Source organism: Cajanus cajan, chromosome 11 (assembly GCF_000230855.2).
Source record: "Cajanus cajan strain Asha chromosome 11, NIPB_CcT2T_4, whole genome shotgun sequence".
Taxonomy (NCBI): Eukaryota; Viridiplantae; Streptophyta; class Magnoliopsida; order Fabales; family Fabaceae; genus Cajanus; species Cajanus cajan.
In genome coordinates this window covers 10,856,084-10,880,007 of record NC_138527.1, presented here as the reverse complement: position 1 = coordinate 10,880,007, position 23,924 = coordinate 10,856,084, and the positions used below count along the sequence as shown (strand labels likewise).

General features: G+C 31.2%; 1 protein-coding gene and 1 pseudogene across 1 annotated transcript; one reads left to right on the top strand and one right to left on the bottom strand.

The window, feature by feature from the left end:
• Nucleotides 1-4,981: 4,981 nt before the first annotated feature.
• LOC109807144 (LEAF RUST 10 DISEASE-RESISTANCE LOCUS RECEPTOR-LIKE PROTEIN KINASE-like 1.2) lies at nucleotides 4,982-16,788 on the bottom strand. The gene is made up of 4 exons (XM_020369671.3): nucleotides 15,850-16,788; nucleotides 7,157-7,201; nucleotides 6,651-6,902; nucleotides 4,982-6,126 (listed from the first exon to the last, which is right to left on the bottom strand). Exons 1-4 carry the CDS (start codon nucleotides 16,550-16,552, stop codon nucleotides 5,165-5,167), a joined length of 1,962 nt encoding a protein of 653 aa, XP_020225260.1. The 5' UTR covers nucleotides 16,553-16,788; the 3' UTR covers nucleotides 4,982-5,164.
• Nucleotides 16,789-22,427: 5,639 nt separating this feature from the next.
• Nucleotides 22,428-22,989, top strand: LOC145953365 (secreted RxLR effector protein 161 pseudogene; annotated as a pseudogene).
• Nucleotides 22,990-23,924: the final 935 nt, after the last annotated feature.

The following is a 23,924-nucleotide window of genomic DNA, read 5'->3' as shown; positions in this document are numbered from 1 at the left end:
GACGATCACACATGGGTCACTTGGGTTTTCCTAATGAAGGAAAACTCAGAAGTTGGCAGAATATTTGAGTTGTTTCATACTATGGTGGAAACACAATTTCAAAGCAAAATTAAGGTGCTTAGAAGTGACAACGGCCAAGAGTATTATCACTCTACACTAAATTCCTACCTTCAGAAACATGGAATCATACATCAGAGTTCATGTGTAGATACCCCTCAGCAGAACGGAGGCCCCGAAAGAAAGAATAGACATCTCCTAGAAGTGACCAGATCTCTCATGTTAGCTTCAAATGTACCCAACCAATTTTGGGGAGAAGCTGTCCTCTCTGCAACCTACCTTATAAACAGAATGCCCTCCCGGATCCTCAACTTTAACACCCCTTATTCTACTCTCCAAACCTCATACCCTACGAGTCATATCCTTACATTCATTCCCTTGAAAATATTTGGATGTTCAACCTTCATCCACAGCCTCAATCCTCGTCGCAACAAACTTGACTTGAAATCCATCAAATGCATCTTCCTCGGCTACTCCCCCCACCAAAAAGGGTACAAATGCTATTCACCCCAAAACAGGAAATTTTACCACACCATGGATGTCACCCTTTTTGAGAATTAGTCTTATTACCCCAAAGTTGGCATTCAGGGGGAGCAGACTTATCCAATTGAAGTGGTAGAATCCCAACTTTTGGGATTTGAGCTAGCTGAATCTGCCCCAAATACAGAGCCAACCAATACTGCACCTACACAAGAGGAAATTACAATAGAAAATGCAGAAAACGTAACAGAATTTTTGGGATTTGAACTAACCAAATATGCCCCAAATGTAGAACTAGCCGAGACTGCACCTGTAGCAGAAACTGAACAGGAAAATGCAGTAGAAATTGCACCAACTGAAGCTAGAGAGAGGATTGCATCTCAGCAGAATCAAATCCTGGCCACACAAGGAGACAACTGAAGGACGTACTTCAAGAAGAGAAGGAAGGGAGTAGAGTCCAGAACAGATCCAAGGCAAAGCCATGAATCCAACCAGGCTCTAGAAAATGAGTTTTCCCAAGGTAATATCATTCCTAATCCTAAACCTATTGATGACATTGACATTCCTATTGCCTTAAGAAAAGGGGTGAGATCTTACACTCAACACCCCATTGAGAAATATGTGTCCTATGGAAAATTGTCACAGGGGTATAGGTCTTTTGTGGCAGCTCTTGACAGCACAAATATCCCAAGAAATGTTCAAGAAGCACTCCAACAACCTGAATGGGCAGCAACTGTAACAGAAGAAGTCCAGGCCTTGGTTAAAAATGGCACGTGGGAAATCACCACTTTATCGGAAGGAAAGAAATCGATTGGATGCAAGTGGATATTCTCCATCAAATACAATGACGATGGTAGTATAAACCGGTACAAAGCTCGACTGGTGGCAAAAGGGTTTACCCAATCATATGGAGTGGCCTACGAAGAGACTTTTGCGCTGGTGGCCAAACTCAATTTAATTCGAGTCATACTCTCTTTAGCTGCAAATTTAGATTGGCCACTCTATCAACTAGACATCAAGAATTCCTTCCTAAACGGTGAACTAGAAGAAGAAGTCTATATGCAAATTCCCTCAGAACTTGAGTCATCCAGAACCTTAAGCATGGTGTGCAAGCTCCAAAAATCTTTATATGGCCTTAAACAATCTCCGAGAGCGTGGTTTGATAGATTGACTTGAGTTGTCAAGGAAGATGGGTTCAACCAATGCCAATCAGATCACACTATGTTTGTCAAACACTCCATGGAAGGGAAGGTAGCCTTGTTCATTGTTTATGTTGATGATATCGTTATCATAGGAAACGATTATGATCAAATCAAGCATCTAAAGGGAATTTTGGCCAAGGAATTTGAAGTCAAGGACTTGGGTCAGCTCAAATATTTTCTAGGGATGGAAATTGCTCGAACAAAGAATGGTATTTATGTATCACAAAGGAAATATACATTGGACTTACTTCAAGAAACCGGCATGCTTGGATGCAAGGCAGCCAATACTCCCATTGAACCAGAAAAGAGAAGTGAAGAAGAAAGTCCACCAGCTAATAAAGATAGATATCAAAGCCTAGTTGGGAAGCTAATCTACCTAACTCACACTAGGCCCGAAATTGGTTTCGCTGTGAGATTAACTAGTCGCTATACGTCTAATCCAACTGAGGCCCACATGAAAACGGCGAACAGAATCCTCCAATATCTCAAAGGTACACCAGGTCAAGGGCCCTACTTCAAAAAGAACTCAAACAAAAGCATTGAAGTCTACACTGACTCAGATTGGGCGGGATGCCCCTCTGACAGAAAATCAACTATAGGTTATTGCTCCTTTGTGTGGGGAAACCTGGTGACTTGGAGAAGTAAGAAGCAACCTGTGTTGGAAAAGAAACATAGGATTCCTTTCATGTTTAGATTTAAATTATATTTTAATTTTTAAACTCTTCAATATTTTTCAATTTACATTTAATCATTAAAACTAAAGGCGGAAAAGTGAGACATGACTTATGAGTTGGTCCACTAGCTAGCCAAAAATTGATAGGTTAGGTTAGATATTTTAATCCACCAATTTGTCTAGTCCACCCTTCCTAGTTTGACAACTCAATAGGCCAAATGGCAAGCAAGGCGAGTTAGCTCGCCAACCCTTTTAATTATATATTAATTTTTTTATAACTTCGTGTGTCACTTTGTATTGTAGTATAGACTTATTACTGAAAGACTACTATTACTTATGTCGTAATTCTTAAGGGTTGTTATAATTTTTTGTTGTTAAAAAACTGAGTAGTAACCTTAATTGAAAAGAATTTAAAAGACTTATAGTAATTTGTAATTTATTATTTTTATTTTGTAGTCTTGAAGTTGAAGGAAAATTTATGTCATTAGTTCTTTGATTAAATTCTTCATTCGCTATTAAAAAATTAAATTTATTAATTTGGATTAATGGTAATATATATATATATATATATATATATATATATATATATATATATTCAGGGACTAGCCTGCCAACCCGCCCCTAAGTTATGGGGGCAAAATTCCTTTCCACTTTCATCAAACAAGCCAACCTATCCCATCCCATTTTTTATTGAATAGGCTAAAATGGAGTGGATTGATTCATTTTACCACTCCTAATAAAAAACAATAATGTATTAAGGGATATAATTTAAATTTAAATGTGAAAGGAATTATAATTTTTGTTATAATTAACATATTAAAATTAGAGATTTATTAAGAAGCATTTTAAAAAATAAAAATAAAAAGATAATTATTTATCATATTAAAAGGTAATTATCATGTCACACTATTTGTTCAACATAAAGTAACAAAATTTAAACGATGTTAGTGGATGAAAGATTTAACTATAATATTTTTAAACTATAAAAATCATTTTAGAGTATTTTTAATTATAGAAACCTAATTAAAATTTTGATAAAATTATACGACCAACAAATTAATCTTAACTATATGTTTAAAATTATGTTTTTGTTAGTATCTTATTGGTCTTTTGCTCTAACATTTTATGATATCAACTTTTTTTTTTTTTTGACAGATTTAATGATACCAACTTAATCACTCCTAATTTCAAGTATAGTATTTTTGCACCACTGGCTGTCTTTCATGCAAAAAAAAAAAAAAATTATCTAAGGATGAGAGTGTAAGTAGGTATATTCGCAAACTCAAACTAACCAAAATTGATTTAGTGAATTTGGATAAGATTTTTTAGCGGTCAAATAAGATCCAATTCAACTGGATCAAAATTTAACACTGTATTGGTTAGATAATGAGTTTTTTATTTTTTGACCCGTGACCCAACACTGTATGATAATAATAATAATAAAAGTTAGTGTTTTAATGATGACTTTCTTATAAGATGATACTCTCTGTTAATCTTGGTTAGTAACAAGTTGTTTTTTTCGGTTGATAACTTTGTAACAATACTACATATTTATTTTAAATTTTATTTTGTATTTAATGTTAGTTATTTGAACTAATAACAATATATCAAATCAACAAATGGATTTTAAAATTTAATTTGTATTATTATTTACTTTATGAGTTGATATATTACATTCTAACAAGATATCAAATGATTAACATTTACTATAAAATATTTAATTTTTTACAAAAAATAAATAAATTTAATTATGTTTGAATCGGTTGACACAACTGAACCTAATCTGTTAAATTTTGATTAAGTCAAATAATAAATTTATTCAAACTTGACCTAATCCAACTCGCTTACACTCCTAGTTAAATATGTTCACTTTAATAGAAGCAAGCAAGTGCCTCATTAACAAACATCCTAATAAAATAAAGATATTTAACAATTAATACATCAAAATTATTTTTATATTTCATATAATTAAGATAATAATAAAAAATACACACATGGTTTCTAATAAAAAAGTAGGAAAGAGAAATTTTCATTCTCTTTTGTATAGTCTTTTACCTATCTATGCCTAAAATTATGTTATTTCAATAGTGTAATATGGGTTTAAAATTTTTTGTTAAAATTTAGAAACTAATGTTAGATTTTAAAATTTAAAAACCTTAGAACTAACTATCAAACTTAATAAGGCATAACTTTTAAATTTTTACATTTTACTACCCTATTAATTGATCATCTAATGTTATTAATTGACCACTCACATAATATGTTAACCACTAATATAACATATTTATCATTAACATAAATTATCAATATAACATATGAATGCTAACATAATATAATGTGTCATGTCAACCATCAACATATGACACATTAAACATGAAGGCTTGAACAGTTGATTTTTATTGTAATTCTTCCATATTTAAATTATTCATCGTATGAAGGTGTTGGCTTAATATAAATTTATGCAAGTCAATAAATAATATTGTTTTAATTAAATATTTGGAGCGGTGTATGATACTCCGGCACCTAAAAATGGTCCTGCGTATAGCTTAAAAGTGGCAGCAGTAGCACATTTCTAAAATCAAAAACTACATTTTCTTTTATTCTGAATATTCAAATTTATAATCACTCAACTCCAGGCTTGACTACGATTTGCCGCATAATACAATCATCCTATAACTATACAAGTGGATGACAAGATACAATGAGTGCTGAATGCTTGTTAAGTATCACTAACTGATAATAAGCCAAGTGTTTAAGAACTTACATTAGGCGTGGTAGATTTACTTTCCCAACTTTCAGTAACAGATATTGGTGAAGAAGGTGGCTTCCTATTCTTCAATAATCCAGCTTCATCCAATTCTTTTGCATTACTATGTGAAACCTCAGAGCTATGAACATCTGCCTCTTCCAGATGCTTTGTCTCATCCTTCCCTCTTTCAATTCTCTTCAACACCTCAAGGACTTCCTCCATGGAAGGTCTAAATTCCCTGTCCAATTGCAAACACTGAAAAGCCAATTCTGCAACCTCAACTATCATCCTCTTGACCTCATTGTCTGATTCAAAACCCAGATAAGGGTCAACCAGTTCACTCAATGCACCCTTTTTGATCTTCTTTATGGCTAGATTTGACAAGTTGATTTCATCCTTATGCCTGTTCATATCAACAGCTGGCATGGATGATATTAGCTCAATGAGCACAACTCCAAAGCTATACACATCACTCTTGCTAGTGAGGTGGTAGCATTGGTGATATTCCGGATCAACATAACCCGGGGTCCCTTGTGGTGCTGTGGAGACATGTGTGATGTCATTTGGAAACAGTCTTGAAAGGCCAAAATCCGCAACTTTAACACAGAAACTGTTGTCAAGAAGAATGTTGTTAGTCTTGACATCACGGTGAATGATTTTAGAAGCATGAAGATAGGCCAATGCACTAGCAGTCTCTACGGCGATTTTGATTCGTATAGGCCATGTTAGCAAGCCAGGCTTTGCCAGTTCACCATGGAGATGGCTGGCAACTGTGCCATTTGGAATGTATTCATACACAAGAAGTAGCTCACGGCTCTGACGTGAAGTGCAGCCATAGAGTGACACAAGATTTCTGTGGCGTAAACGTGTGAGGATCTGAACTTCATTCATGAACTGTTCTACTCGCCTGTAGTTATGATCATATAAGTGCTTCACAGCAACTTCCCTTCCATCTTTCAGTTTCCCTGGGTTTTAAAGATCTAAGCATAAATTATAGGATTAAATGTTTTTAATTCTTGAGTTTTTGTCGATTTTTACTTTTAATTCTTGAATAATTTTGATTTTGGTTTTACTAAAACTAATAAAAATTTGTTCAAGTACTAAAAGCGAAAATTGGCCAAAGTTTAAGGGCTAAAAAAGTAAAAACCGGCAAAAAAATTCAGAGACTAAAACTAGTAAAATATTTGTTTGTACTCCTTAAATTTTGTTGATTTTCACGTTTAGCCTTTGAATACTTTTTTATTAATTATAATTCCTAAACTTTTGTTGATTTTTACTTTTAATCCCTCAACTTTGGCTCTCATTAACATTTTTTTGTCTCCGACCTCAAAATTTTAGGAACTAAAACCATTAAAAACTTTAGAGACTAAAAATAAAAATTGACAAAATTTTAGGGATTAAAAACATATTTAGTTCTAAATTATACAACAGGAAGGAGCTATTTTAATGCTTGAATAACAAGTTAACTGGGTGGTGCTTGAGTGTTTACCAAAGTAGACGGTACCAAAGCCTCCATCTCCAATTTGCTTATTAAGGTCGAAACGGTTTGTTGCTTCTTCAAGCTCCTTGTAGGAGAAGAGATGAACTCCACAGTATGCACTGCCACCTTCGACATCTGGATCCGGAGAGGGATCAGAATAAGTACTTCTTGTTTGGAGTTCATCACCTGAGGAACTGTGTTTTCTTTTGTAATGTAGGAGCCAACCAATCACCACGATGCATAGTAGTCCAACACTTGAACCTATGGAAGGAGGCCAAAAGGAAATATCAATAGAAGATTATGTGGAAACATTCACATATGCAATTCGTATATTTGAAGGTGCTACACGAGGGAATATTTAAAAGCATTTTCTATTTCACATTTCTAAAAGAAAGAACTGGTCAAATAACGGGTTTAGAAGAAAAATCATAAAATGCTTGGTTTTTTCATGTTAATGAAACATTGTACAAGATAAGTAAATTTCAAGGCACGTAATATAAATATTGTGTACATACCTATGCCTACTTTTCCTGCATTACTCAACCCTTTTGTCCCTGCAGCTGGAGTTTGAAGAAACAATAAAATTAGATTGAGCAACAGAGAAATGTAACTAAGACGACAAAATTAGACAGGAAAAAGTATGTACTGTTCTAATCCTGAGTGTCAAATGGTTAATATTGAGATGATAAGAAAGTCACCAAGGAGCATGTAAATGCAAAAACAGCAAATTAGTAACTTAAATTAGGCACATTCATTCAAAGACAAGTCTAATTTTTCACAATCTCACTTCACATGTGCTCTTAGATAGGGATTATGTTATATAATCAAGAACTGAGTTTGTAGCATTCTACAAAAAGCAGCCTCCTATAAATTTAGAAGGAAATACTGGTAGCATTTTTTCTGTCAGGTTGACACTGACCTTCTATCTTATGGTGACAACTTGCAGATTCATCTGACAATTCTTACTGTAGTGAAAATATCAGCAGTTACAAACATAAATGGATCCATAGAATCGGAAGCATCTTTGATTAAAACTTTGTAGGTTGATAGTTAATAGTTGTGCATGCTGTGCAAGAACTCATAAGTCCATCAGTGATGGAAGGGCCCAACCATAGTAATGACCAAAATCACGCTAAACAGTACAAGTACTGTAAAAATCTTTTTGTGGCTTGCATGGAAGTTGTAGCTTATTGGAAAAAATCCAAATTTCATATCGACCAGAGGTAATAAGACAAACAAAATTTATAAGTGGGGGACAACCTTCACCTTACAAACCAGTTTTATACGGTTGAGTTAAACTCAAATTCACATTCTAAGACGGTCGCACTTACACATGGTTGAATTGAACTTGAGACTTAAAGAGAAAAAGCCAAAATTGGGTGGAAGTGTATTATAGTAGAAGGGTTAAATGCTTACCAACGTAGAAAGTTACAACACAGTTGGTAGTATTCAGTTAGACAGTTAGGTAGTTAAACTTCTCTTTTCTCTATGATATCTCTATGGGCTGTATATGCACCATTCAGTTTGGCTCTTACAGATCCCAAATTTCCAATCTAGTAGCTTCCATGCTATGCCTCTTGTGTCCTATAAATAAATGCTATCCCTCTTGTATCAATCCATCTTATTCAATATCAATGAAATAGTTTTCCATTTCTTTGGAACTCTGTACTCTATTTTAAGCTCTATGATGTGTTGCAACATCAAGCAAATGTTATTTGCATTTCTCAAAGTTCTGATCCCTATGCATTTTGATGGATTTATTTTATGGTATTTGTTTGAGGGGATATTTTATGAAGGTTATTTTTATAAGGTTATTATACAAACATTCTCCACAATGATGAGATGTTATCCGTTTTGGGCCCAAGCCTTCACGGTTTTACTTTTGGTCATCACCCAAAAGGCCTCTCTAACATTGGAGCATGTGTGTGCTTTATAAGTTATTTTTTTTTCTCTTATTTTATTGAAGTGAGACTTATTTGTATCTCATCACATTTGACTTTGAAGATGAGTAAGGAAGATTTGTTGAAATGAACTTCATGGAAGAATTTGAAGCTCAATTTTTGCCTATCGGCTTCAGATCAGGATTCTCTCGTGCTAGTAATTGACATGGCAATGTCATACGAAATAAAACAATTACAGAAGGAGCCACCATTATTTGCGTAGGGTCCTCTGATTTTATTTGTGTTTCTGTCACTAACATGACTCTGTCATGTCATCATGTGATGTTAGATACTAACATAAGAGGAATCAAATCCTTTTTCTACCAACTGAAGTGATGATTCTAGAGTATGCACATCCCTCTTTAATTAAAAAAAAAACAAACAAAAATACCCCTACCAGAATTGCAGGGTCGTGTAGTTTTATCTTTGACCATTGAAAATTTTCAAATTGGCATTTTTTTTATTATTTAATGTATGCAAAGGTTGTAAGAAGGTGAAGATTTGTGTTGTTGAAATTTCAACTGAAGAGAACCCAAGTCTAAATTCTTAGAGGATAGGGTGCTGTTGTGTTGAAAATAGTGAAATGAATAGAGAAAAACATGAGCCCGCTGAAATTAGAGTAAAGAAAGGAGAAGAGACTAAGGGGAAGGTCAAGGTCGTAGTTTTAGGCTGTTAGTTAACAAACCATAGTTGATTATTGTCATTTTAGGTGGACTAATCAACGGAAAACACATCCATACCAAAATTTCAAGCACCAGCTAACTGTTGTGTATAACATGTGTATCTGAAACTTTGAAACGTGTGCTTTTCAGACATGTATTTCAAACACCAACTTCAAAACATATTGCGGCCACAACGAATAACTTTTCAGACAAAACAGAATTAACACGTGTTACTAAAAAGAAAGAATAAATACAGTAACCAAGGGTGGAGGCAGTGGGGCCCCGAAAATTCTTATGATTTTGTTATAGTACTGTGTGCAAATGTGATTTTAACCTCTTTCATTTTTTTAATCTTATATTAGCTTATTATGTTCATCATACTCTATTTTGTTTCCAGATTTATTACTATACAATTGAATTTATCTCTTACTTTCATTTTTTACTAATTTTTCATTTGTCTAGTTTTTTTTATTAATTGATATTACTTATTTATTTTGTATTTGTCATTTTGTCTTGGTGTCTTTATTTTATTTCTCTTTTCAATTTTTCCTTCACCTTCTTTTTATCTTATTAATATTTTTATTTTTTATTGACATGCTTTTTTATTTTATCATATTTTTTAATGCAGTATGTTATGTTTTTGTTATTTTTTTTAAAGAAGTGTTTTTATTTTTTTAAGAATGTTAAGAATACTCTTTTTATCATTATGATTGATTGAAATTTATTAAAATTATTAATTTTAATAGATCTCACTTTTAAATTAATTTTGAAGAAAATGAATCTCACCAGAATATTATTAATAAACTTCCATCAATGGTAGAAAAGATATTAGAAAAAATTACTATTAGTGTTCATATTTTTTTACCCTCTTATTTTTGCAATCTAATTTGTATGTTAATTATACTTGTTGGTTAAGGTTTGTCATATGTTCAATATAATTATTTATTTATTTATAAAAAATATTAATTTTATGTCAAAAATTCTTATCCGGAGATTTTTTTTAAAAAAGATGCGTGTAATTTTTTTTAGTGACTTCCTTAAATTAAAAATCTTGGCTCTGCGCCTGACAGTAACTGAAGTATTACTAGTCTCGTCATTAATAGTTTAAGTGTTTAACATGTAAGTATGAAAATTATCGGTACAAATACAACATACTAACCAAGTATACAACATATGCTATGATAAACTATATTTTTTTTTAATTTTTTTTTTAAATTTAATTTAGTCTCACTATTTTAAAAAGATTTAATTTAATTTTTCAATTTTTAAAATATATTTAATTTTGTCTTTTTATCTAAATTACCATTAAAATATTTTTAAAAAATTAGAGAATCAAATGGAACATTTTAAAAATTATGTGATAAATTATGTGATGCTTTCACATTATTAGTTATCAAATATGACTCGTGCATATATTAGAAGTACGATTTGAAGTTTTGAAAAATCAAACCTAGGACCTCTCCCCTTGAAATATAAATCAAGATGCCACCACGCTTTGTGCCTCTATTTCTTAAACTCGGTATTCAAAATAAATTATTTTTGGGTATATCACTTAAATATGCGTGTGTAAGGTCATTCGTTTCATATAAGAAATAAGAATGCATCAATCTCTTAAAAATATTAATACTGCATATATTTTAACTATTGAATATAATGTCAAAAACATGATATGGTAAACAATGTCTAGCTACGAATTCTCATAAACCTAATAATGCCATAAAATACATGATATTTCAGACAAAAATATGCACGCAAAGTGAGGGCCTTATTAAAAGAAAAATCATAAACCTAATAATGCCTTTACAAAATCATAATGTTCAAAATTTCTGATATTTTTGCCTTTTCTTTTCTAAATCCTTTCCCAAACTTGTCTCTTCATCATAAATCAGTGATGTTTGTGGTAAACATAAGCATTACCACAGCAGAATTTCCTTCATTATCTATATTTATACTACATATAAAAAAGAATACCTACTAATTTTAGTGTACCCATTATTTTTATCTTATTCAACCCCGTAACTATCTCAAAAAGAAAATGACTTATGATTCTACAATTGTAAACTACTAACTATTTTAACATCTATTATTTTTATTTTTTAAAACAAAACACATAGAGACACAGAGATCACTTTTCTACTAGTCGGTCTATAAAATCAACATCATGTTACACCTTTGTGGCATTTTCATCATTCTTCCATTAATTTTGTAATAAAAGACTTAATTTTAATAATTAAGAAACTTTGAGAACATTTAAATGCATACAATTAAAACAAAAAAATCAAAATCACACAAATTAAAATTTTAAAAAAAATAAAAATATAATGAAACCTAAAATATATTATAATCTTGATAAGTTAAAATTCAAAAGTATATCCATGTACACTTTATCTACAGTCTCACCATACACCACCCTTTTCCCCAAGACGCATAATTTTCACGCAATTCATTCTTTAATATATTTGAACCTGAGGTGGACTTTTGCATACCTTTCTTTGCTAAGCAAAAAAAAATAAAAAAGATTGAAAAGATGAAAGTTGGGCCTAACCCCTATTCACATATGGCCACACACCCACCATCGCAAAATGAAAAGAGCTATTGTTCTTTATTTGCCTCTTATTCCAAAAGCTTAAATGTGAATCTGAAACTTGGGCCACATAACATATCCTACCTACCATAGCCCCAAGCATTCTGTGCATGTTACATTTTAATTATATTTTAGAAAAAGTACTTTTAACAACCCTCTGTTATTATTAATTAAAGTGTAAATTGACTTATTAATTTTATTTCTAATTCAATAAAATGCACGCAAAATTCACATGGTAAAAGAACAATACATTGAAAATTAAAAATACATATATTTCGAATCAGTTGGTCAAACAAATAATTAATAAACTTATAAAAAAATACTTAATTTGAGTGTTGAACCAAATACTTGAATCAAATTTTCTACATTTCTCAATTTAGTATTAAAAAGTAAATGTAATTAGTATTTTAGATTGTGTATTGCATAGAAAAAATATATTCATTTTTATATAACTAAACTTTCAAATAAATATTTTTAATAATGAAATTTTTAATAAATAAATATTTTAAGAATATAAATTACATTTTAAATTAAGTTTAAATAATTTATATTGTGATATAATATTTTCAATTATTGCAACTTTTTAAAATAATATTAAATTAAATTTAGAAATAAATATGAAAAAGTAAATTGAAAGAGATGGGTGATTAAGAATATCAAGTATATGAACAAAAATAAAACCAGATTAGTTTTTGATGGCTGAGAAAGAATATTTTTTAAGACTAGTTGTTAAATTAAATTAAATTTGAAATTAAAATTAAAATTAATAAATATATTTAAAAACTAAATTAAATGTTCAATACCTAAGATTAATATAAAACATATGACTCAAATAAAAGTGAGAATAACTCAGAAAAAGAACTCTAATTCGAAAATAACTTTTAAAATACTCTTATTTAACATTAGCTTCTATAAATACTATTATTCAAATTAAAAAAATCATATTTATAATATTAATTTAATAGATATGTATTATTGGTATAAATTTTTTATATATTATTAATCAATTAAAAATTAACTTTAATGTAATCTTTAAGATAATTATTATTAAAATTAATAAACTTATCATAAGAAAATTGTAATTAAATTCACCGTCAGTTTGCGTATCTTTTATTCCTGTAGATGTTCTCTAAACCACTGTCTCATTAAGAATCGATAATTTTATTGTCTAAATTGATTGTTAGAATGAAAATATTATTAAATTGCATGACTTTAACACTGAATTTGAATTGATAACATGACATGTCGAACCAGTATCCATAAAGTTTTCCAAGTGAATAATCTTTTCATTACTGGAAATTATAATAATTATGTCAAAGTTCGAATTTAACATCTTATATATTATACAATAATTCCACTACCGAGTCAACTTTATCAAATATTCAAATATATTATGATTTTTTTTAAAAAAATGTTTTTAAGATATATTAAAACTTCGAGTCTTGATTACCAGAATTTTAAAGTAAAAAATTATTCAGAAAATTATATATTAAAGTGATGGGTGTAATATTATGTTTTTCAATAATAATAATAAAAGTTATTTCTTACTTCTCAATAACATTTTCCTAAAACTTTTTATAGTTTTTAACTCATAAAATCTACAATTATGGATCTTTTTAAATTAATTAGAGCGAAACTTGCTTACTTCTTTCATTTCTATTTCTATGAATTTAAACAACATACCTTTTTTTTTTTAATCTTATTTGTCCTCTATTTTTTTCTTTTAGTTTTTCTTTCTATTTTACTAGGACAATAATGGACAAAGCATATGTTCGTATTTCCCAATCTCACTTTTCTTTCCTTTCTTAGTTTTGGGTAATCTGATTGAAAATATATTATAGACACCATAGAATTTCTCATATATTATTACCTTAATCTTACCGGTAGTGTTATCCCGAATCTCACTTTTGGACGCACTACCTCTCTCTCATTATGATTGGCATAGAATGTAACTGAACTATCAAACCTAGTGTTTAAAAACCCGAATCGAACTGGCCGGTCGGACTGGTTGGACCAAGAACTGGTGGTCTAGCCAGTCCGAATCTTAAGTTGGATCGATTATGTAGTCGACCCGTTTCAAAACAGATTAAACCAGTCAATTTTCCGGTTCAACCAGTAAATCAGTGGTCAAACCGGTTCAATCACTTTTTTTTCTTATTTTTTTTAAAAATTTTTTAAAGAACCATAAACCACAAAAATAATAATGAAAATTGAATCTCTTAATGAAAGAACAAAAATTCTCATTAAATATAACAATGACTACTTATTCTAATGTATTTGTTTATAATATATACAACTTAAATAACTTTTATAGTATATTATTAATTTTAAATTATATATTTAATAATATAATATCTATGTAGATATTACATATATTATTTTATGATATCATATATGTACATATTATTTATATTTTTAATTTCATTAATATACACTTTAACATGTAATTTTTTATATATTTTTTACAAAATAAAAATAAAAATAATTTTAAATAAGATAGAAATTTGAAATTTAAAATAAGACATGAATTTATTAAAATTTATATGTATAAAATATATTTAGTATGAATACTTTTTAATAAAATAAATAAAAATCAAGTCATGCGGTTCAACTAGTGACCCACCGATTTTTAAAACTATGATCAAACCTATTTTATTGCAACACTCAGCAAATAATAATAATAATTAGGTATAACTTTTTTAAAGTATAATTGTTGTTCTTATTCTATAAAAATTAGAATTTTATTGAATAATATACATAAATATATATTATTACGATCTAACAAAATTTAAATATAGTTGTTTGATTTTTTTAATATGAAATTTTACTTTAAACCAATTCATATATATTAAACATATGAAACTTTATAATGTTTTCAAGAGTTTTGCTGATGGGATAATTTTTAAGAATTTTTATAATCTCTCATCTAATTCATTTCTAATTTTATCAGAATTATTTATTAGTTAAATATTAATATTTAAAATAAATTATAATAAACAAAAAAATATACAATATAAATTATTTATCATAAATTTAAAATATAATTAATATATTTAAAATATTTATATATATTTATTTTAAATATATTTTATAAATTTAAATGTAGTATTTTTTATATATAATTTATTATAAATCTATAACACATCTAAAGATAATTGTCTAATTTGGTATATATATATATAAAATTTTATCCTTAAATTTTTAAATAACAAAAAATAATATTAAAAATCAATTATTTTTACAAACACAAAATTCAGATTTAATACTTTAAAATTTGATCAAGCACAACTAACAGATTTTGATAATTTTTAAATATTTTAATTAAATAAAATATAAAGTATCTTGACCTTACTAGTTTACTATAAAGATGATAATCTAATTTATGCATACATTTTTTTAGATAATTTTATTTTAAATTTTTAAATAATAAAAATAATTACTCTTATATATACAAAATTTAAATTCAAAACCTTAAAACTTTGCAACACCAATTCATCTAACAAATTTTAAAATGTATTAAATATTTCTATTAATGCTTTGACCCACTAATTTACACTTATATATATAAGGAGAAATTCCTTATTCTTGTCTTGTTGTCTATATAATTTTTTTCATTGTTTTACTCTTGAATGTTTGATTAAGAGATATTGAAAACCACGAATAGCGGTTAATTGAACGCAACGAAAATAGGAGAATATCTATAACTATTATAAAGGGATATAGGAGATATAACCGCTTTTTGGTTTTCATTTTTTAATGGACTATTATATTTTTAGATATAAAAAAATTCTCAAATTTTTTTAAATAATTATACACAACTTTCTAATATTTTATTAGTATATAACTATTAGAGACTCTCTAGTATTAAGAAAGAGGATTGGTATCTCCAAATCATAAATATTAAAATATTGATATTTTAAATAAAATTATTATTTAATTTAATATTTTATAATTTAAATTAATATGATTTTTGATGAAAGAAATAAAAGTGGGAAATGCAGAAGAAGGAGAGTAACGCGTACCACATTTGACTGCATGAGGCCTATCAGGACAGTAACAGCGAAAAGCATATGTGTCGGGGTCAGGGTCAAAGCCGCACCTCCCTCCGCTGTTCATGCACTCCGTGCAGTTAGTCGCATTCCAAATCAACAAAAACCCTCTCCTCAGCGCCTCCGCCACGCCGCCTCTCACATCCTCCACCGTCGCCGCCACCACGCCGCCCGAGCACTTCCCCCTCGCCACCTCCGCCTCCACCTCCACCCCCCAAACCGACGCCGTTCCGTTCCCCGCGTCGCACCCGATCCTCCGCGCCCCCACCCCCTGGCACCCGTACGCCACCCACACCTCCCTCTGCCCCGGCGCCACGCGGAACCTGTACCTCCCCACCGTCACGTTCTGCGCGTGACCCAAGCACGCCGACGACCCGTTCCCCCGCGAAAACGCCGGGTTCGTCACTCGCAGCGTGTGGTTTCTGTAGAAGATTCTCTCCACCGTGTAGTTGCTGTTTATCAGATTCAGAATCGGGAGCCCATTGTGGCCGCACGTGACTTCGAACCCTGGGTTCCCGCAGAAGGGGTTTTGTCTCCCTCGGATGTAGAAGGGGTAGCTTATGTTTGGGCCTGCGCCGCATGTTTTGGGCTCGCAGGCCTCGAATTTTGGGTCCAGCGAGAGCGCGGGGGTGAAATAGAGGAAGAGGAGTATGAGATTGAGAGGTATTGGGTTCATTGGGGAGCGATGGAGGGATCGGAGAAGAAGGAGATTGGAAGGAGAAGAAGAATGAAGTCCAAGACGGCGACGTTTGAATTGCTGTGGTACAGTTGTCTACATGTGCCCCATATCTTGGACTTTTGAATTTGTTGGCTATTAAAGAAGAATTTTGCCATATGGGGCCTCTACCCAAGTTGAACAACTTGACCAACTTTTGTATTCTGCTCCTCATCTCCGCAACTGCCACTGCTTGGTCTCACAACCCGTTGAACTTTTGACAATGACGGTTAATGAGTTTCTATTGGGTTTTACTTTTACATAAATCACAACCGTCATTTAATATTTAATTAATAACTAATAAATAAATAATTGTTAGTTGACTAATGGGGTTATAGAGAGAAGCTGGATAAGGGAGAGGATCCGGATCCTGATCCTGATCCTGATCCTTGGGCACCACCTCAACTTGGGCCGCGTTTCTTCTAAAGCCCAACCACCCTAATTTTTATTCTATATAAATAGAGAGAGAAAGGAGAAATTACTCCACTAAATAACTTTCAATTAAGAAATAATTTTTTAAAATTCACTTTTAGATTGGAAGTTATTTATTTCTAAGTTATATATACAAAATTTTATATTAATTCAAAATAATTTATATCTCATTCATATATATCAAAATTATCATAATATATACATTTTAAAATATAAACATAAACAAGTTAATTAGTTTTTAATTCTTGTTTAATATTAACAAAATTTGACATAAACATATAATATAATATGAAGATATAATTTAACTACTAGGTTGGGATTTTAATCATATGAATACTCCTGGGTTATAAATAATCATTTTGATGCCCTAAGTCGGTATGTGTTTCATAGTATTGTCAATCATTACACATAATATTGTGATTTTTGTGGAAATCCCTATAATTTTTGGTTTGTTGGTTTAACATTAGTTGTACAATGAGCATTATGTTATTTTGTTTCTGAATTGCAAGTTGCAAGTGGTGAACAAGTTTCAACTTTCAAGGCTTCAATAAAACCTCAGTCAAAGTCTGTTAAGAAACTCAAGCCCCTCTTCCATATGCAATTCGTGGACTGTGGTACATTAGAAATAATGCACCATGGCATCAAAGATGGATGAATTGCACTGACCAAGATTGTTTAACGAGTTTTCCTTTTTCGTGGTTCGTACTCTGTACAATTTTCTGCCTTTTACAAATTTAGCACCCTAACTCTGAACCTTGAAAATTATTTATATTCAGCTATTTTAATTATATAAAAAAAAAATTGTATGAAGGATGATATTTTTGAATTAATTTGTCCCGTTTGTAAGATAATTATGTCTCATGTGAGAAACATGTGATGTATAAAAGGGCTAACAAATAAATAAATAGGGACTAAATCATAAATGGGCTTAATGGAGCAGTTTTGAGAATAATTGTTATTTGATAGGAATAAAAATCTTTAGGGGTTATAAATATCCATTAATGTGAAACGAGGTCTACACGCCTGACAGAAAGTATTTTCTCAAACCCTAGCCATCACAAAAGATAGAGAGAGCAGAAAGAAAAGTCAAAGGGAGTGAAATCTTGGTTCTCTTCTTAAGAAGATCAAAGTACTCTAAGGATCAAGAAGATTTTCATTATGGAGAAAGGTACATACTTTTCTTATTATTACGTGAGTATCATGAATTTCAAAGATTCTTTAATTTTCTATAATTGATGTATTAGAAAATCATAGAACTTACATGTGGTATTAGAGCGAGGTTTTGAAATTGAATGATTCTCCGTGAATGATATGTGTTGTAAAATTGTATAATTTTCAATGAATGTTAAATATATACATATGTAAGATTTTGCAATGATCTAGAAGACATTGTCAAATGAAGAAATTTTAAGCATTTTTTTCTCACCGGAAGTGAGATAATTGTGCAACTATGAAAATAAAAGAATATTTTTCTCATCAGAAGTGAGATAATTATGCAATAATGAAAATAAAAGAATATTTTCTCACCGAAAGTGAGATAATTGTACGACAATAAAAATAACAGAATATTATCCTCACCGTAAGTGGGAAAATAATATGAAAAGTGAAAAGAAAAATAATAGATAAAGAAACAAATATGATATAAGTATTATATTTGATCCTTTGAGTACCACCGGAAGTGGAATAATTTTGTCACGGTCATTGTTGCAATATTAAATGATATTTGGGACAATTATATGTATATATATAAATCCCAATTCATATGAACCCTAATTTTATGAGTTAGGAATTATGATTTAATTTTCCGCTGCATGTTGTTTGTTTGAATCATGAATGTAATTCTTAATTTTGAATTATGATCAATATATTAAATTTCAAGTTATCAAAATCTTAGTGGTAATCGCATAAGAATTATTTTCTTGAAAGTTTTTTTTTAAATGCCTAAATTTGTATTTCTAATTGAAAAGAATTAATTTTTTTTCCTTTTAATCAAATTTTGGAATAAAGTGTATGATGAATTTGTTAGTCACCAAAGTGACCAAATTTTATATTTATTTAATTCCACATTAATGGTGATTTAATTCAATTACCCATAGAATAATGGATGCTAAATAAAATAATTTGTTTGTTTATGGGTATATTGAAATTCATTATTATAAGAGATTTATATATCGCCCAAAGGTTGATTAGTTGTTCTCATAATTAATGAATATAATTGTGTGTGACTTATGTGTGCTATTAGATTATTTATATATCCAAAGGTATTAGATAATTCTAATTGGTGTATGTTTAGTTGCAAAATAATGATTGAATTTATTAGCATCATTATGGGTTTTGTGGGAGAGCGCTCTCAAACAGCTGATAAGTCTCTTGCTGGGACACTAATGAGTACATTGATCACTATAAAGTTTGATGGTTCATGTACTATGCATGAGCATGTCATTGAGATAACAAATATTGCAACAAGACTTAAGTCCTTGGGAATGGCTGTGAATGAGAACTTCCTTGTATAGTTTATTCTTAACTCATTACCGACTGAGTATGGCCCATTTCAAATGAGCTATAATACCATGAAAGACAAATGGAATGTGCATGAATTGCATAATATGTTGGTTTAGGAGGAAACGAGACTTAAGAATCAAGGAAGTCACTCAATTCATTATGTAAGCCACCAAAGGAATCAAGGAGCTGAAAAGAAATTTGTTAAGAAACATGATAAGGGCAAAAGGCCATTAAAGATTAATGAGCATCTGTGCAAATCTAGAAGAAAGCATCAACGGGTAATAATTTCCATTTTGTGGGAAATCTGGACACTTCCAGAAGGATTTCCCAAAACGTAAGGCTTGGTTCGAAAAGAAAGGTAAGCTTAATGTTTATGTATGTTTTGAGTCAAATTTAACTGAAGTTCCCCATAATACATGGTGGATCGATTCTGGATGTATGACTCATGTTTCTATACGATGCATGGATTAACTACAATCCAAACCATAAGCCCAAATAAGAAGTTCATCTTCATGGGGAATAGAGTGAAAGTTCTAGTTGAAGCAATCAGGACTTATCGTTTAATCCTTAACACTAGACATCATTTAGATTTATTGGAAACTCTTTATGCACCTAGTTTATCTAAGAATTTATTTTCATTATCTAAACTTGATGTTATTGGATTCTCTTTTACTTTTGGTAATGGATGTTTCAGTTTATTTAAGTATAATCATCTCATTGGTACTAGTATTCTTTGTGATGGTTTATATAAATTGAATTTGGATGATTTGTATGATGAGACTCTCTTAACTTTGCATCATAACATTGGTACTAAACGTAGTTTAGTATATGAACGTTCTGCTTTCTTGTGGCATATACGTTTAGGTCACATTTCTAGAGAAAGAATGAAAAGATTAATAAAAAAAATGAAATTCTTCCAAATCTAGATTTTATGAATCTAAATATTTGTGTGGATTGTATTAAAGGAAAACAAACAAAACATACAAAGAAAGGAGCTACAAGAAGCACTCAGCTTCTTGAAATTGTGCATACCGATATATGTGGTCCTTTTGAAGTCAATTCTTTCGGAAAGGAAAAATACTTCATTACCTTTATAGATGACTATTCACGTTATGGTTATGTCTATTTATTGCATGAGAAATCTCAAGTAGTCGATACCTTGGGAATTTACTTGAATGAAGTAGAAAGGCAATTAGACAAAAAAGTGAAAGTTGTAAGATCTGATAGAGGTGGTGAATATTATGGAAGATATAATGAAACTGGGCAACACCCAGGTTCATTTGCTAAACTTCTTCAAAGACGTGGCATTTGTGCTCAATATACAATGCCAGGTACACCACAACAAAATGGTGTATCAGAAAGGCGTAATAGAACATTAATGGATATGGTTAGGAGTATGTTAAGTAATTCAACTTTACACATATATTTGTGGATGTATGCCTTGAAAGCTGCCATGTATTTGTTAAACAGGGTTCTTAGTAAGGAAATTTCAAAGACACCTTTTGAATTGTGGACTGGTAGGACACCTAGTTTAAGGCACCTACATGTTTGGGGTTGTCAGGCAGAAATAAGGATTTATAATCCACAAGAAAAGAAATTGGATGCAAGAACAATCAGTGGATATTTCATTGTTTATCCAGAAAAATCAAAGGGGTATATGTTTTATTGTCCCAATCATAGTATGAGAATTGTTGAAACTGGAAATGCAAGGTTCATTGAAAATGGTGAAGTTAATGGGAGTACAATTCCACAGAGAGTGGAAGTTAAAGAAGTTAGAATGAAAATTCCTTTGACTTATGCCTCTGACAATAAAGTAAGTGTTCCTCTAACTGTTGTGTCAAATAACAATGAAGAAGAGCAACACAATAATGAACCCATGTTTTAGAATGAACCTATTATAGAACAACCACAAGAAATAGCATTAAGGAGGTCACAAAGAGAAAGGAGACCAGTTATTTCAAATGACTATATGGTATATCTACATGAGTTAGAAACTGACTCAAGCATTAATGAAAATGATCCAATTCCATTTTCACAAGCTGTAAGTTGTGATAATTTTGAAAAGTGGTTAAATGCCATGAAAGAAGAATTAAAATCCATGAAACGAAATGATGTTTAGGACCTTGTAGAATTGCTAAAAGGTTGCAAGAGAGTTGGTTGTAAGTGGGTCTTTAAGACTAAACGTGACTCTGATGAAAACCTTGAACGATACAAGGCTAAACTTGTTGCTAAGGGTTTTACTCAAAAGGATGGCATTGATTACAAAGATACTTTTTCACCCTTCTCATGAAATGATTCCTTTAAGGTTATCATGACATTAGTAGCCCATTATGACTTGGTGCTACATCAAATGGATGTGAAAACCACCTTTCTAAATGGAAATTTGGAGAAGAACGTTTACATGAACCAACCAATAGGGTTCTTGGTTGAAGGAAAGGAACACATGGTATGCAAATTAAAGAAATTAATATATGGACTTAAGCAAACTTTCTGCCAATGGTATTTAAAGTTTAATGATACCATTTTTTCCTTTGAATTTAAAGAAAACATTGTTGATCGATGCATATATTTGAAGGTCAGTGGGAGTAAAGTTATATTTTTAATTCTGTATATTGATGATATCTTGCTTGCAACTAATGATCTTGGTCTTCTTCATGAGACTAAGAAGTTTCTCTCTAGTAACTTTGAAATGAAAGATATGGGTGATGCAAGATATGTGATAGGAATAGAAATATTCTGAGATAGATCACAAGGACTGTTAGGCTTGTCTCAGAAAGCATATATCAATAAAGTACTAGAGAGATTCAGGATGAAAAAGTGCTAAGCATCACTCGTTCCAATTCAAAAAGGAGATAAGTTTAGTCTCACTCAATGTCCTAAAAATGACTTGGAACGAAAATAAATGGAAGCAATTCCGTATGCATCAGTTGTTGGGAGTATCATGTATGCTCAGATCTGTACTCGACCAGATATAATTTTTGCAACTAGAATGTTAGGAAGATATCAAAGTAATCCGGGAATGGAACATTGGAAAGATTCAAAGAAAGTTCTAAGATACTTACAGGGAACAAAGTGTCACATGCTTACATATAGGAGGTCTAATCACCTTGAGGTGATTGAATATTCAGACTTTGATTTTGTTGGATGTGTGGATTCAAGAAAATCCACTCTTGGCTATGTATTTCTTTTAGTTGGAGGAACAATATCGTGGAAAAGTGCAAAACAAACAGTTGTTGCTTCATCGACTATGGAAGCTGAATTTGTAGCATGTTTTGAGGCTACAATTCAGGTTAATTGGTTGCGAAACTTTATTTTAGGGCTTGGAATTGTCGACAGTATTGCTAAGCCGCTGAGAATGTATTGTGATAATTCTACAACAGTATTTTTTCTCTAAGAACGACAAGTACTCTAAGGGTGCTAAGCATATGGAATTAAAGTACTTTGCCGTGAAGGAGGAAGTTTAGAAACAAAGAGTGTGAATAGAACATATTAACACAAATCTTATGATAGCTGATTCTTTAACAAAGGGATTGTAGACACCCAATTTCATCCGGGGGGCATACAAACAAAGAAATGGACGTCTATTATCAAGGAAAGGAACTCCCAAAGCAGGAAAACAACAAGACAGGACATCAGAGGGCTAAAAGCCCAAAATAACTAGTTTTAGTGGCCCGAAACGGGCTGTTCCAAAACTGGAACGGGCCGTTCCCAAATCTGGAATGGGTCGTTCCTAAATTGGAACGGGCCGTTCCGAGCCACCTAAAAGGATTAAAGACTCTTGGTTGGAACGGGCCATTCCAGATCAGAACGGGCCATTCCAAACCAATCAAAAGGCCTAAAAAACTTGGTCTGGAACGGGCCGTTCCTAAACCAGAACGGGCCGTTCCAAACTGTTAAAAGGGCCTAAAAACCTAGTTTGGAATGGGCCATTCTAAGCAAGGGAATATAGTGTTAATCTCAACTCCAAAACGGGCCGTTCTCAGTTCAGAATGGGTCTTTCCCAGGTGCATGATTAACACACAACTTTCGAATCCAAAACGGGTCATTCCGGTTGGGAACGGGCCGTTCTGGCCACTTTCTGATGCTTATAAATAGACAGCTTGGGCACAATTCTTAGGGCCTCAAATTTTCGTCCAGAACTCCTTAGAGCTCGAAATTTCTCTCTCTCTCTCCCTCCTATTGTATTTCTTGAGTTTTGTGAGGCATATTATAGTGTGAAAGGTCGCCACAAAGCACTTGTTTGAAGATTCAATAGAGCTCGTTCAACAGGTATTTCAATCAATCTTCTTCTATATCTTTTATTTCTCATGTTTATCTCTATCTTTTATTTATAACAAACGCAATCATGTAGATATTTTAGGGGTAGTCGTATAATTTAAATTTTAAATATGTAAATAAA

Coding starts and splice junctions, on each gene's coding strand:
- LOC109807144 (XM_020369671.3), bottom strand. CDS start 16,552: ATGAACCCAATACCTCTCAATCTCATACTCCTCTTCCTCTATTTCACC. Junction 6,903..7,156: donor TGCAGGAAAAGTAGGCATAG/GTATGTACACAA, acceptor CTCCTTCCATAG/GTTCAAGTGTTGGACTACTA. Junction 6,127..6,650: donor CTTTGGTACCGTCTACTTTG/GTAAACACTCAA, acceptor TTTAAAACCCAG/GGAAACTGAAAGATGGAAGG.